We start from the raw sequence: 15649 nt of genomic DNA on the forward strand, positions 1-15649 counted from the left end.
TTCTCAACCAAGGATTACTCTATACAGGATCTCCAGTACGGGAAGCGGATTGGGCAAGGCCATAGGAGGGGAGATCTCTACTACATGAACAATTTGAAACTTCCCACTAACTCATTTTGTAATCATGTCCAAGATAAAAATATTGAAACTCGGCATCAAAGACTTGGACATCCAAGCTTCTCAAAAATGTACTCCTTTCCTTTTGGAAAGAAATTTTATAATGAAAAACATTTTGTTTGCAAGAGTTGTATTTTTGGAAAAATGAAATCCACCCCTCTTCCAAATAGGACATCTGTGTCCAAAAGACCCTTTGAATTAGTCCATTCGGATGTTTGGGGTCCTTCTCCGGTCATATCAAAAGGAGGATACTCATATTATGTTACTTTCATTGATGACTACACTCGATATGTGTGGATCTATTTTCTCAATCTAAAATCCGAAGTTTTTAATTTCTTTAAAAAATTTCATATGATTGTCAAAAACCAATTTTCAAGTAATATCTCCATTCTTCGATCCGATTCCGGTGGAGAATATCTATCAAATGAATTTCAAGAATACTTAGAAATCAATGGCATTTGTCATCAAAGGTCATGTTCTAGGACACCTCAACAAAACGGTCTAGCCGAAAGAAAGCATAGACACATCTTGGAAACCACTAGGACTCTTCTCATTTCCAAAGAAATTCCAAAATGCTATTGAGCCGAAGCCGCCTTAACTTCCACTTATTTGATAAATAGAATGATATCCTCATCTCTACAAAATATATCTTCATATGAAAAACTCTTTGAAAGAACACCCGATTTTAATAGATTAAGAATTTTGAGGTGTAAGTGTTTTGTCCTTACACATAAAAGAGATAAGTTATCTCCCAAAGCTATCGAATGTGTGTTCTTAGGATACGGAGAAAATCAAAAAGGTTTTAGGTGCTTCGACCCCAAAAGCAACAAACTATATGTATCCAAAGATGTTACCTTTTTAGAAAATGAGAACGGCTTTGAGAAAAATAAAGATATTGATGAAAGCGAATATGCTTTCTTATTTGATCTTCTCTCTCAAGAAGATGTGACTCCTCACGAAGAGGAAGTTCCTAATGATTTAGAGGATACTCCTCTTAGTAATGTTGAAAATGGAAGTAATAATTTTGAGAATAGGTTTATTCAAACCTATGCTAGGCGCAGTCAAGAAGCTCCCATAAGTGCTTTAGAAAAATATTCTCAAAATTCCAACATAGAAGAAACCTCTTTAAGGAGATCTAGCTGAATCTCCAATCCTCCTAATAGGTTTGTTTCCTATGAGTCCCTAACACCTAAATATAGGGCATGCCTAATTGCATTACACTATTATCATGAACCATCACACTATAATGAAGCCAAAAACATTCCTCAATGGGTTGAAGCCATGAAACTAGAACTTAGTGCCCTTGAAAAGGCTAAAACTTGGGAAATAACTTCGTTACCCACTGGAAAGAAGTCTATTGGATGTAGATGGGTCTTCAAAATTAAAACTAAAAGTGATGGGTCATTAGAACGTTATAAAGCTAGGTTGGTAGCCAAATGATATGCTCAAGAGTACGAAATAGACTATGAAGAAACCTTCGCTCTCGTAGCTAGAATGACTAGTGTTAGGACTCTTATTGCGGTTGCATCCGTTAAAAAATGACCTATCTATCAATTGGATGTTAAGAACACATTTCTTAATGGAGAACTAAGTGAAGAGGTCTATATGGATCCTCCACTAGGAGTATCTATTGGTGAAAATAAAATTCTTAAACTTAAAAAGGCACTATATGGGTTAAAACAAGCTCCAAAGGCTTGGCATGACAGATTTAGCAATGTAATGACTAGCTTAAATTTTCGTTCATGTTATACTGACACTGCGTTGTTTGTGAAAAGTGCAGGGTCCTCTGTAGTTATTCTACTACTATATGTTGATGATATGATCATCACTGGAAGTGATGAGCAAGGAATCCATGATATTAAGAAAATTTTAAAAGAAAATTTTGACATGTCTGACCTTGGTTTCTTAAGATATTTTCTAGGTATTGAAGTTGCCTATTCTCCCCGAGGGTATATTCTCTCTCAGATGAAACTTGTCGCTGACATTTGTTCCAAGTCTAGAATTTCGGATGATAAGAAGACAGAAACCCCTGAGGTTATCAATGCAAAGCTAAGGCTGGAAGATGGGACACTTCTCGAGAATCCTACTCCGTACCGTCAACTCGTTGGGTCTCTGACATACTTATCCATCACTCGGCCAGACATAGCTCATGCAGTTCACTCTGACAGTCAGTTTCAACATGCACCCACAATTGTGCACATGAGTGCAGTCTTAAGGATTGTCAGATATAATATGTTTATCACACACTACCCGATAAGGGGTAGTTCTGTAAACTCGCCAATAGGGGCATTGTAGTCTTTTTTGCTTTTCTTCTTTTTCCTTTTTCTTTTTCCTATTTTCTTATTTATTTTTTATTTCTTTTATTTTGTTCTTTTTGTGCATTAAATGCACAGCCATTGGGGGGCCCAACAAAGAGTCGTTGGGCCCCCAACGGTCACAATTGTGACTGTTGGGAGCCCAACGACTCCTTGTTGGGACTCCCAATGGTCCCTCTCTCTCTCTTTTCTCTAACTCTCCCTCACTTCTCTCTTGCCTATAAATAAGTGGGGTCTCCCCCTTTGTATTGTGTGGCTTCTTCAAGCCTCTTTGTGCCTTTATAAGATTTTATGCTTTCTAGCCATTATAGGCTTTTGTGTATGTCCTCTTTTGGACTTGTTCTTTGATTTCTATGTGTGAATGTCCATTGTAGGACATACTTTCCTTTTCCGCATATTTCATTACATAGCATGCATAAAATAACAGTACTATGGCGCCATGTATTGAAACAAAAGAAGAGTGGGCAAGGAAAGCAAGGTAAAACTCAGGTTTTTATGTACAGACACTGCAAAAATATTTATCATGGGTCATATACTCGAGTTTTTACACATCTCATGGGAGCTCCAAAGGGACAAAGTGTTGGGATTGCCTTTTGTCCTATAGTTGCAAAAAATGCAGAGTTGGCAAGAAAAATTAAGAGGCAAGTTCGACGAGTAGAAGTTTTATCAAGCATATTTGAGTTGAAAAGATCAAGAATTGATAAACCAAAGCCTAGTAGTATGACTACATCTTCTTTTGCCTCTAGTGGAAGCCAAAACACAATTGATATTTGTGATACCTTTAAAAAGGTAGAAAGAGACGATGTAGATAATAAAATTATTAGGTTTTTTTGTGCAAATGACATATCTTTCAATGTACTTCGATCACGGTATTAGAAAGAGATGATATCAGTAGTTAGTAAAGTGTCTGGATATAAACCCCCATCATATGAAAAAGCTCGAACAACGTTGCTTGACAATGAAAAAGAGTGTGTTTACAGGGAGAGTGAATTTCAAAAAAAAAATTGAGGAGTTTGGAGTTTTTATTGCCTTAGATGATTGGACAAATATAAAGAACAAACACCTAATAAATATATTTGCATCAAATTGTTTTGGCTCGATGTTTTTATATGCAAGTGACTTTTCTAATGTGCAACAGTCGGCTGCAAATATTGCCGAGTTTTTAAAAACTAGATTTAAAATTGTGGGGCCTTCTAATGTAGTACAAGTGATTACAGACAATGCAACAAATTGCAAGTTAGCTAGTGAAGAATTGAAACAAACGTATAAGTATATTTTATGGTCACCTTATGTTGTGCACACCCTTAATTTGATCTTCAAAGATTTGGCACATGAGTTTCATTGGTTGGGAGAGACATATTTGCAAAGTAAATAAATTATGAAATATATCACCAATCATTCGAAAACATTAGCAATATTTAGAAGTAATGAAAATTGAAGCTAATAAATATTGCAAAAACAAAGTTTGCTTCACATTATACTACTTTGAAGCGCTTGCTTCATGTGAGAAAGAGCTTGAGGCTTACAATCATATCAGACAGATAGAGTGAGTGGAAGCAATCATACACTGATGATACTATAAAAATGAGGGTTGTTACGATAGAAACAACTATTCTTGATGAAGAATATTGAGATTTTGTTTGTTTAGCATTAATGATTACAAAACTCATCTACAAAATCATCAAATTTTGTGATCAGAAAGGCCCTATAATTGGTAAAATTTATGAAGGCATGGACAACATGTTGAGGGAAATCAAAGACAATCTAAAATGGCAGCCAGATTTATATGAAAAGATTCATAAGATTGTCTCAAATAGATGAGATAGAATGAATGTGCCCCTCCATAGTCTAGCTCATATGCTTACTCCAAAATATTACGAGTCAGAGTATCTCAAGATCCCAGCACCAGGAGGAGTCAAATGAGTTTCTCCTGGTAAAAATTATATTTTATCTATTTAATAAAGTTTAATAATTTAATTATTTTATTATTTCATTTGCATTTTCTTGTTATAGTTAAACAATTTTTTTCTGCAAAAAAAGACAATGATATCTTAGATGGTACAATGCTCGCGCTTGAAGTCATATCTGCTGGAAATGAAGAACTCTCTACACTTTATACGTCACAACTTGTGGCTTTTGCATCAAGAAGTGGAAGATTTAGCTGGAATGCAGCAAAAATAGATGCATTGAATCCTACGATGACGGTCTTTAATTGGTGGCATTTTTATGGTGGTGATACACCCAAGTTGAAAGCATTAGCCATTAAGGTTTTATCCCAACCTATTAACACATCTTCTACAGAAAGAGCGTGGAGCACCTATAGCTACATTCATAATGTTAAAAGAAATAGGCTCAATGAAGATCGTGCTGATACCTTAGTGTATATTCATTCGAATCTTTGATTGATTGACAGGTATAATTAAAGTGTTTTTTACTTTTGTTTTGATATATTGTAAAATATTTATCTATCATTGATTATTTGTTAGCATTCATATTTTATATTTTTGTTATAAAAAGGTGCAACAATCGCTATAAAGAAGGACCTAGTCAAAAATGGGATATCAATCTAGAACTTCCTATTGTAGAAGAAAATATGTTGAGATTAGAGGACATGCGTTGGAGAGATTTAGAAGATAGTGCACAACAATCAAGCACTATTTCCAAATCCAAAACCAAAGATGCACAGCCAAGAGCTTCATTGCCTCCGATAATCATATGTACAAATGAAGTTGAAGAGGATACAAATCAATCCAACAGAGCTAATAAAACTAGTGCAGATATAAAAGAGCGACCATCAGTTCCCCAAGGTCAGATTGATCGTTTCTTTAGCAGGAGACCTAGGCAAGGTATGAGTTATGCATCTTGTGTTTTTTATTTTTACTTTATTCTATATATGTATTTTTTATATTTTAGATTAAGGTTTTTGAATATTTTAACTTTTTAACATATTCATTATAGAAAATGAAGGAAGGAATAAAAGGCATGGTCGTTGAGGGCAAGAAGGACGTGATGAAGCAGGAAGTTCTTCTCGATCTATTGCTGACCTGAAGGGGAAGAGAGAGATGATAGATTATTGATTGTTGACAATGAAATGAACTCTTGAATTCTTAATTATTTTTTTGATGATGTAGCTGAAGTAGTCCAACTTAGAAACTTTTATGTTACTTTTTTTGTCACAGTCTTGTAATATTTTGTTGGTTTGATTTCGGTGATATGTACTTTTGTTTTGAAGCTTGCATGATGAAGTGAAGAAGTGGATTATGTTGATTTTAAGTTTAAAGTTTAGAACTTTATAGCTTATAGTTTATATTTTAATTCAACTTTAAAATGCATGAAATTAAATTATGTTTTTACTTTTTTAGTGCTTAAATGTATAATTTGTTTTATGCACTTAAAAATTTAACTATATCTCTATGTAATCTTTGAGTTTATTGATTTCTTATTTTCTATGTTGTAGAGATCACAAGATTCACAACATCAAATAACAAGTCATTTGATTATTTCATTGAAAAATATAGGCTTCTTAATCAAATTTATTAGTTTTCTTAATACATTATTTATTAAATGTTTGCATGCATTTATTTAATAGTTGTAACAAAAATGTGAATTATGATTTTTTCTTTATGTATTATTTATTAAATGCTTGAAAGTTGCAACATGATGCATTTGTTAAATAGTTGCAACCAGAATATGAAATTATGAATTATGAATCTTTTTTATGTATTATTTATTAAATGCTTGCAACATGATGCATTTTTTAAATGGTTGCAACATGAATATGAAAATATGAATTCTGAATTTTACTTCATTTATTATTTATTAAATGCTTGCAACAAATGTATTTGTTAAATGGTTGCACTTTGCATATATGATTCAGCTTTTAGATACTCATGTTTTATTTTGTCAATGATAACATAAATCTTATTTTTTGATAAATTAAAAACGTATAATTATATTTTCGCTTCCCTTTAGATTCTTATTCGCTTCCCACTCGAATCCTACGTTGTTTCCTTCTTCGCTTCCGAGATTATTCCTAGTTCACTTCTAAGTCGCCTCGCGCTTCCCGCTTCCTAAAATTTTAGAAGTGCCTCGCTTTCCGCTTTCGCTTCCCGCTCTTGCTTCCTCGACCGACAACTCTGGTTTAAGTTCAGGATCGGTCCCATCAACTAATCCCCATAACCCTTTTCCCCATATAAGATGCTTCATAATTGAAGCCTATGTTACATAGTTAGAGTCATTGAGCTCAATGAGTTTTATGGTAACATTATCATTGTCATTCATTTTTACAAGGTTGAGAGAAAAAAATAAGATTATCGATGGAAGTCACGAGCACTTTACCACCACACAATTGCCATCAATCACGAATACTTTGAATATAAAATATAAAAGAGCTCCAACACTTTCAAATTTGGAGTGGCACACTTCTCAATGTTCCGAACACAATTTCAGCTTGATCACCATGCTCTGATACCATGTAAGAATACGAGCTCCTTCAAAGATGTTCACTAAATCACCACCAATGGACACTCAAAAAGTTCCACTAAAAATACCGAAATGAACACTCAAAAGAACCATAAAAAGGGTTCACACACAAATACACACTAAATGGGTTTAAGAACAAGAGAAAAAATATTAAGTTTATCGATTGTAATCCACACCAAAAACATACCTTGAGTGGGGGGCAATGCCCCATATTTATACACAAAAGAAAAGGGGAAATAGAGAGTAGAGCCATTGGGAGTCCAACGACTCTTTGTATTGACTAGTCAAGTCAATACTTTGACTAGTTCAATACAAACCAAACAAACTAAAACAGCTAAAAAATAAAAAAAACTAGTTACTATACATGTTATATATTTTCATTTTAACACTGTGGAATCACTTTTTCACTGTGTAAACAAAGGACAAAACCCCTCAATGTCCCCAAGCCCTTTCCCAACATATTTGTCCAAAAGAACACCACCCACCAGAGTTTTCACCCAGATCCTTTTTCAAATCCCCAGCTTCCTGAAGTGTGTCCTCCCAAATAAGAAACCTAACTTCGATGGTAGACCAACATTTTAGCAAGTTATATACTACTATAAGGCATAAAGGTTCACACCCATTTGTTTCACCATTATCATCATAAAGACAAAAAGAATAAAACAATAGACATAAAGTTCAAAAGTCTATCAAAATACATGGAAAGAAGAAAGAATTCATCCAACTTTGATGCTAAAAAACCTTGATAGTTTACCATGCCGAAAAATAAATGCTTTAGGATTTTTCTTTAGTTCCGCACCAAGGTCATCTTCGTTTATTCTTCTTTTCAGTTGCAAACCACTGTTCTGCAAGCATAAATTATGGTATGTAACCAAAAAACAAATAAAATTCAAGGGAAATAAATATAAAAATTGAACAGCATGAAACAAAATAAACAAATTGAGTGCAAGGTACAGACAAATTCAAAGTTTCACAAACACCAACCCCCCAATTCCCATACACATTGTAGGGAAGCACAAAGTTTTGTGCCAAGAGATTTAAAGACAAAAATCTACAGCAATATATCATACATAAACTTCATAAGCCATGATCAGACAATAAAAGATGTCATCAACAAGAACCTTTGTGTGCATAATATGCCAACTTAGCAACACATTCTTGTCAACCATGAATATGGAAGATCGATTCTAGAATGATATATGCATCTCGAGAAGTAGTTTCTATTGTGTTCTAGAATCTCTTCTTGTGTTAGCCTATGTGTTGGCAGACTTAGCAAGCAGAAAGGCTGGTGCCAGTTTTTGTTAAGACTAGCTCACTTAATAGGAAGAAAATATTTTTTCAACTTAGATGAAAAAAGCTGGGCCATCCTTGGCAGATACAAGTCAACAACTGGAATAAATAATGAGTTGAACAATTATATAGAGACATAGAGAAACAACTTTTGCTCTTGTACTAATATAGAATATTAATTAACTCGAAAGAAAAGCTGTTAGCTACATTGTTACATTCTATAATTGACCAGATTAGCAGTTTCACATTGTCAGGTTGAAAATATGTACCTTCTGATGCTTACACAAGATCATTTGACTTCCTCACATATATCTTCTAGGTTTGAATTCCAGCTAGTCTCACATGGATTCACATTGCTCATAAGGCTAATAAATCTAGCATTTCGATTATGATTTCCTTCATCCGAAATGAGCTTTTTCTCTACAGCCTTAGCAATTGCTCTCCGCTTCATTCGTGATAAATATGGTGGAGAGACAACAAAAGCACCACTACTAGAAAGGCCATCTTCTTCATCTGCATTTGTACTCTTTACAGAGTATGCATTTTCATTAGGGAGTCAGTAGTCTCTCCTGCATGTTTTGGTTCCCAGATATATTCTCATCGCATTTTAATTCTGCATGTACATGTGGTTTCCTCTGCCTTTTTCTTAAAATAGAAGGTGTTTTGGTGAAAGTTTTGGCTGCCTCCTTCAATATAGATTCTGGGCTACGTTGAACCAAATCAACACCTTTACAAACTGAAGTAGAAATCCCATAAATGGGCGGGGCAACCGTATCGGGGCTGTAAACCTGTTGAACACAAGTAAAGGGACTGAAATTTGTAGGCAGGCCCCAACTCATTGGCTGGAAAGATTCATAGAAAGAAAAAGTGCATGGAAACTCAGCATGATATGCAGATTCAAGAATTCTGTTGGCTTGACTGATTTCACCATTTTTTGGGCATGACAAACTACATGATGGAATCTCAGCATGAGATGATGATCCAGGAACTCTGAAAATTAGATTTGCTTCACCACTTAACCTAGATAATGGAATTTCAGCAGGATTTGTCGATTCTGAAATTCTACTGGCTCCATTTGTAGCACCATTTTCTACCTGCCTGATTTCACCATTTCCCAGACATGCAAAACTAGAGGTCGGGATCTCAACCTGATTGCTTGATTCAGAAATTCTGTTGGATTCACTGATTTCATTTTCTGCACATGGCAAACTGGAGGATGGAATCTTAGCATGATTTGCTAATACAGAATCCCTGTTACCTTGATTGATCTCACCATTTCGTAGGAACTTCCCTGATTTATTTCTTGAGCTTGATTTCCTGTAGCAGAGACCAAATCTAGATTTCTGAAGCCCTGGTTCAGTTAAACCGGAAAGTTGGCTTCTGTCTGTAATGCTTGCAAAGGTATCCTGGCCAAGAACTTGTGTTGCATGTTGTTCAGACTTGTAATCAGAACATGTTGTAGTAGAATACTCCAACTTGCATTTACTTTCACTCTCTGGCCCAATTACATTTGCAGGTTGAACGATGAAAGCTACTGCCTGATCTACACAAGTCTCTGTGTCTGATTTTTTTTTTAAATCTTCAGCAGCTAAAACTGGCACATCCTTGGGACCAGTATTGGTGCTTGACATAGGACCTAACAGTGGTTGTACGTCTAATTCTTCACTGGATGGTCTTGCTACATCCTTGGAACCATAATTGACACTCAAAACAGGAGATGATGCAAATTTAATATGAAATTCCTCCAAGGCTGGAAGGACTATGTTGTTTGATCCATTATGTCTATCTAATACAGGAGCTGCTACTGGTTTTATTTCAAAATTTTCACCATCTGATCTTGCTAAATCCTTAAATCCATTATGTGTACCTGACACGAAAGCTAATGATGGTTTTACATTTAATACTTCACTGGCTAATCTCGCTGCATCCTTTGACCCATTATGTGTACCTGAATTGGAAGCTGATGGAAGTTTTAAGCTTAATTCCTCACCAGCCAGTCTTGCTACTTCCTTGGATTTATTATTTGCACCTGAAGTTGAAGCTGACAGGGGTAGCCCAGCTAGGTAAGCATCAATATTTTTCTTCAAGGGACTGTTCCAGTGATTCTTGATTGAGTTGTCAGTCCTGGATAAGCAAGGAATGGTAATGATTAAATGATTAAACAAAGCAAGATGCAAAACAAACTCATGAAACAGATAATATAATAATGGGATTCTTTCACTCACATGGGGGTTCAGAGGTCAAAAACATACATGCTTGTGATCAACATTTCTAATATCTCAAGGAGTTCAACCTACAAACTGTATTATGCATATTATAAAACATGACAACACCACAAAAAACTTGTGGTCATTTCTTTAACAAATCTGTTCACACACATTATAAAACTATAGCTGGAATATGTAATCACAGACGCATCCCCAGCAAACTACATGACAGGTTATTATTTTTCTAAAGCTGCACTAGAGCTGTAGTATTCATAGATCACATAAACGAACAGTTTTCTCAAGAAAACAAGAAAACAAACTTGTGTTCTCTGTTAAACATAATATATATCTAATCAACAGACATTTTTCCTACCTGTGACTATCCTTGCAATTGTTCTGGCAGGTGAAACACTGCCACATTGGCTTTATATGGATTACACGTTTTTTGCATTTTTTGTGCATGATTAAGGATGATCTTGATGCATTTAAAATTAAAAGACCGATCATTCCATATTTCATGCATTTTGCAGATTGGTAAGAATCAAGAAAATTCTCATGTTGATTGATTGCTCTTTGACAACTGGAGAGAACAGAGGATTCTTTATCTACACCCTGTAGTGAGAGTGGCACAAGGGACAAGGCACCTAGTTGTTACACATGTATTGTTGCTTTGAGGGAATGGCCCAACATATTATTGGAATAAATTTGCTCTTACTGCTGCCTTCTTCATCAAAATAATAGCCTCTGACATTCATGGTGGCAAGTGCCTCCAAATTTGTTCTTAATTTACATCTGATGTTCCTCCTGAAGTCTTTAATTTGGTTTCCTACATCCACTCGCACGGTACCTCTAAAGACAAACTTATCATAGATTCACAAAGGTGTTTCTCTGTCAGGTACTTACCCTCTCAAAAGAGGTGTAAGTGGTAAGATCAACTATAAAAAAGAAAAAGGCAGATTTATGTTCCCCTCGACCACAATCAAGGTTTTTAAAGGCCTAAGGTGTAATGAGTTGTGAGCCTCAAAAATTTTCAAGGCGTAAATCTAAAAGATATAAAAAATCTACCACAACTAAAATAAAGTAGTACATTAATTATAAAGCATAACTAAATAACAATTGTTGCAAATAATTAAAAAACATCTATATTGTAAGTAATGACTAAATAAAAGAATATAAGTAACCCATATAATCATTCTAGTGTCTTCTTTTTCATTTCATTTCCTGTTTTTTCCAGCAATCATTCTCCCTTTGAAGCAAAACAACCATTAATTTTGTACATGTGGACAACATTTCCATGAAACCATGAACGAAAGATGCTCGGCTGAAAGGCCAAACTTGTGTTTAGAATATAAATATATATCAAACAAAGAAGTATCATATCAAAATAATCAAGAACAAGAAAAAAAGTTAGAAGAAAAAATACTGACTTTCCACTAATTCTTTATCAGAAGCATCCTCTATCCCACTTTAATCTTTTTTTTTATTTTTCTCCATGTCACATGGACACGGATGCAGGAATGGGACATGATGCAGGACATATTTGGTATGACACGGCAATTTTCAAAAATTAAAAAATGGTGACACTGTCATACACAAAGAGATGCACACGTGTAGACTGTTAAAACATGAAGATCTCCACATTCACCTGTGCAGGAAAGAAGAAACGAAAATTGAAGAAGAGGCTGCAAAACACGTTAAATGGTTCCAGCGTATTTTCATTGTATTAGAGATTGAGTATATAACTAATACATAATTTTAGGGTACAAAACTACCCTCTGACAATATACATAATTACAACACTTTCATCATTTGGATCTGGATCCGATCCAGTACAGAAATCGGGTCTGGTCATGCACAGACCCGACTTGGGTTCAAGACCCAGAAACAACTTCTTTTCAGCCTCCCTCAAGTTGTGCATGGTCCTGGACCATGAACAACTTGCCTTTTAGAAACCAGAATATGTCCTTTGTCAGTCCTTTGGTGAATATATCTGCAATTTTCTCTTCAGTTCGCACAAACATAGGCTCAATCTCCTTTTCTTCAACGTTTTTCCTGACGAAATGTTGATCTATCTTAATATGCTTTGCTCGACTATGATAGATGGGGTTAAAAGACATATTGATGGCACTTTGATTATCACACAACAGAAGTGATCGAACAATCGGTTCTCCCATCTCTGTTAGGAGATGTCTTATCCACGTAGCTTCAGCGGTGGCAGCAACCATCGATCTGTATTCAGCCTCTGTACTCGACCTAGCAACTGCCTTTTGCATTCTACTACTCCAAGAGACCATGTTCGATCCAATGAAACTACAATAACCAGATACTGACCGTCGTTCATCTGGGTCACCCGCCCAATCAGCATCAACATAGATAGTGATTTTATGGCCACCTTTATTTAATTCAGTTTTCTTGTACACCAGCCCATCACCAACTGTACCCTTTAGATAATGAAGTATTCACTTAACTGCCTCCATGTGCGATGTATGAGGTTCATGCATAAACTGAGATACTTGATTTACTGAATAGACTATGCCAGGTCTAGTAAAAGTCCGATATTGTAACATGCCCACGATCCTACGATATCTAGTGGGATCTTCATATAAATCCCCTTCTTTAGAACTCAATTTTTGATGAACGATGCTTGGAGTTACCAATGGCGTACAATCGTTCATGCCTGCCCTACTAAGAATATCCATCGTGTATTTGTGTTGAGTAAGAGTAAGTGCATCACACGTTTTATCAACTTCCACCCCAAGAAAATATCGTAGATCACCCATATCTTTCATTTTGAATCTTTGATTTAATAGCTTCTTTACTTCCCCAATATGGCTTCTGTAGTTCCCTGTGATAATAATATCATCGACGTATATTAACAGAAGAGTGGTCACATCTCGTTCATTGTAGACGAATAATGAGTGATCTAGAAGAGACCGAGAGAAACTGTGCTTCTGTATTTCCAACAAAAAACTCTCGAACCAGGACCGAGAAGCTTGTTTCAATCCATAGAGAGCTATTTTCAACTTGCATACATAGTGATTGGTATCTTGTTCTGCATACCCAGTGGGTTGTTCCATATAGACTTCCTCTTTTAGGTCCCCATGTAAAAAGACATTTTTTACATCTAACTGGCTCAACGTCCATCCATGTTCAATGGCTAGACCCAACACAATATGAATGGTTCCCATCTTAACAACAGGACTGAAAGTTTCATCAAAATCTTGTCCTTGTTCTTGTGTGAATCCTTTGGCTACAAGTCTAGCTTTATACCTTTCAATGCTCTCATCTGGTTTATATTTTATCTTGTACACTCATTTTGACCCAACTACATTTCTATCTAGTGGTCTAGGTACAACTTCCCATGTACCACATTCATGTAAAGCTTCCATTTCTTCATTCATTGCTTTGATCCATCTTCACGAGTTTGCAGCTTGATAAAATATGAGAGGCTCATCCTCTTTATTTATGGATGTTAGGAACAGTTGAAAATCCAATGAAAAAATTTTATAGCTTACCCACCTGTCAAGCGGATGTCGGGTCCGGGTGGATCTTCTGATGTCCAACATCTGTGGGGCGGAAGTAGAAGGACCAAAATCATTATCATAAGAAATGGATGAGGGCTCTTGCTCTTTCTCTCGTCGGGTGTATACAACACCCTTATACCTTACTGGCTCCAAGTTTTGTGTGGTAACCTCTTCTGGTTGGGATACATTTGATGACTCCTGACATATCTCCTTCTGGCTGCAATCTGTAGGACAATCTTCTCTAGCATTGGAGAAGAGTTCTGAATTTAACCATGGATCGTACAGCTCAACACTGGGACTTGAACTAGCAATATGAAAACTTAGATTAACGGGTTGATCGTCAAAGTTCATCTCGTCAAAAACGACATTCCTGGATATTTTGACGTGTTTGCTCAATGGATCATAACACCTATACCCCTTATAGTCTTCAGCATATCCCACAAACCTGCACTTCAAGGCTTTGTCATGAAACTTATTTCTCAATGAGTTGTCAACGTGAACATAGCAAACACACATAATTCATGATAGTCGGGGTTTATCCCAAATAGAGAGAAAAATGGTGACTTATTTTCTAAAATGGACATAGGCAATCGATTTATCACATGGAGTGTGGAGTGGAAGGCTTTTGTCCACAGAGTGATAGGTAAATTAGTCTTGTGCATCATGCTCATTGCACTCTCAACAATATGTTGATGCTTTCTCTCTGCAATTCCATTTTGTTGAGGTGTATAATGGGCAAGACACTCTTCTCTTTATCCCATTATGTTAAAGAAAACTAACAAAATCACTAGAAGAGAATTCACCTCCTCCATCACATTGAAAATTGAGAATGATAGTAGAGAAATGATTTTTGACAAATAAATGAAAATTTTGAAACAATCCAAAAACTTCTGATTTGTGTTTCATGAAGAATATCCAAGTATAGCGTGAATAAGTATCAATGAAAATGAGGTAATATTTGCTACCAGAAACAAAAGCAATTGGGGCAGGGCCCCAGACATCAAAACATATGATCTCAAAAGGCCTTGAAGCTCTCTTATTAATTGAATTGAAGGACAAAACACGACTCTTACATAAATGACAACTAGGACACTTTATTTCACTGGCTTCTGAACCCAGACTGGACTTAGGAATGAAATTATTCGAGACAAGTTTTTCAATAAAATGACGACCACAATGACCCAAACGACTATGCCAAAGAGTTGGCTTATTACATTCAGAGAGGGAAAACACATATTTAGAATGACCAAAAGATGAATGTTGATGAGGCTTCAAGGGTGAATCAACAGAATCAACAGAGAAAGAGGGATCTTCTTGGAAGATGTACATGTCGCTTTGTCTCTTTCCCTTAGCGAATGTCTCCCTCGTGCGAAGATCCTTGACATAAACAGAAGAGGGAATATCATCAACAAGTTTTGAGACAGAAACAATGTTCTTCTGGATATTAGGTGCATGAATAACATTTGAAAGATTAAGAGACTTGGGCATGGGTATAATGGCATTTCCAATATGTGAGATAGAAAGATGAGAACCATCTCCTGTGATTATGCTACTCTTACCAACATAAGGAGTAAGATTCAAGAGTTTACCTGCATCACCCGAGACATGTGTCGCTGCTCCGAAATCGACGTACCAAATGCCTTTATCATTTTGTTTCATATTCAAGCCTGCTAAGGCTGTCAATAGCAACTCTTTTACTTCTCCATCCTTCTTA

General features: G+C 35.8%; 1 protein-coding gene across 1 annotated transcript in view; it reads right to left on the reverse strand.

Moving 5' to 3' along the window:
* Positions 1-7601: 7601 nt before the first annotated feature.
* LOC149823311 (uncharacterized) overlaps positions 7602-15649 on the reverse strand; it is a 71654-nt gene continuing 63606 nt past the window's right edge. The window contains exons 7-8 of the mRNA XM_090019919.1: positions 8474-10328; positions 7602-7759 (exon numbers count right to left, since the gene is read on the reverse strand). Coding sequence (XP_089876045.1) covers positions 8753-10328 — 1576 coding nt within the window. The 3' untranslated portion in view covers positions 7602-7759; positions 8474-8752. The remainder of the gene's footprint in view (positions 7760-8473; positions 10329-15649) is intronic.

This window comes from Nuphar pumila, chromosome 10 (genome assembly GCF_984573655.1).
Source record: "Nuphar pumila chromosome 10, dmNupPumi1.hap1.1, whole genome shotgun sequence".
NCBI lineage: Eukaryota > Viridiplantae > Streptophyta > Magnoliopsida > Nymphaeales > Nymphaeaceae > Nuphar > Nuphar pumila.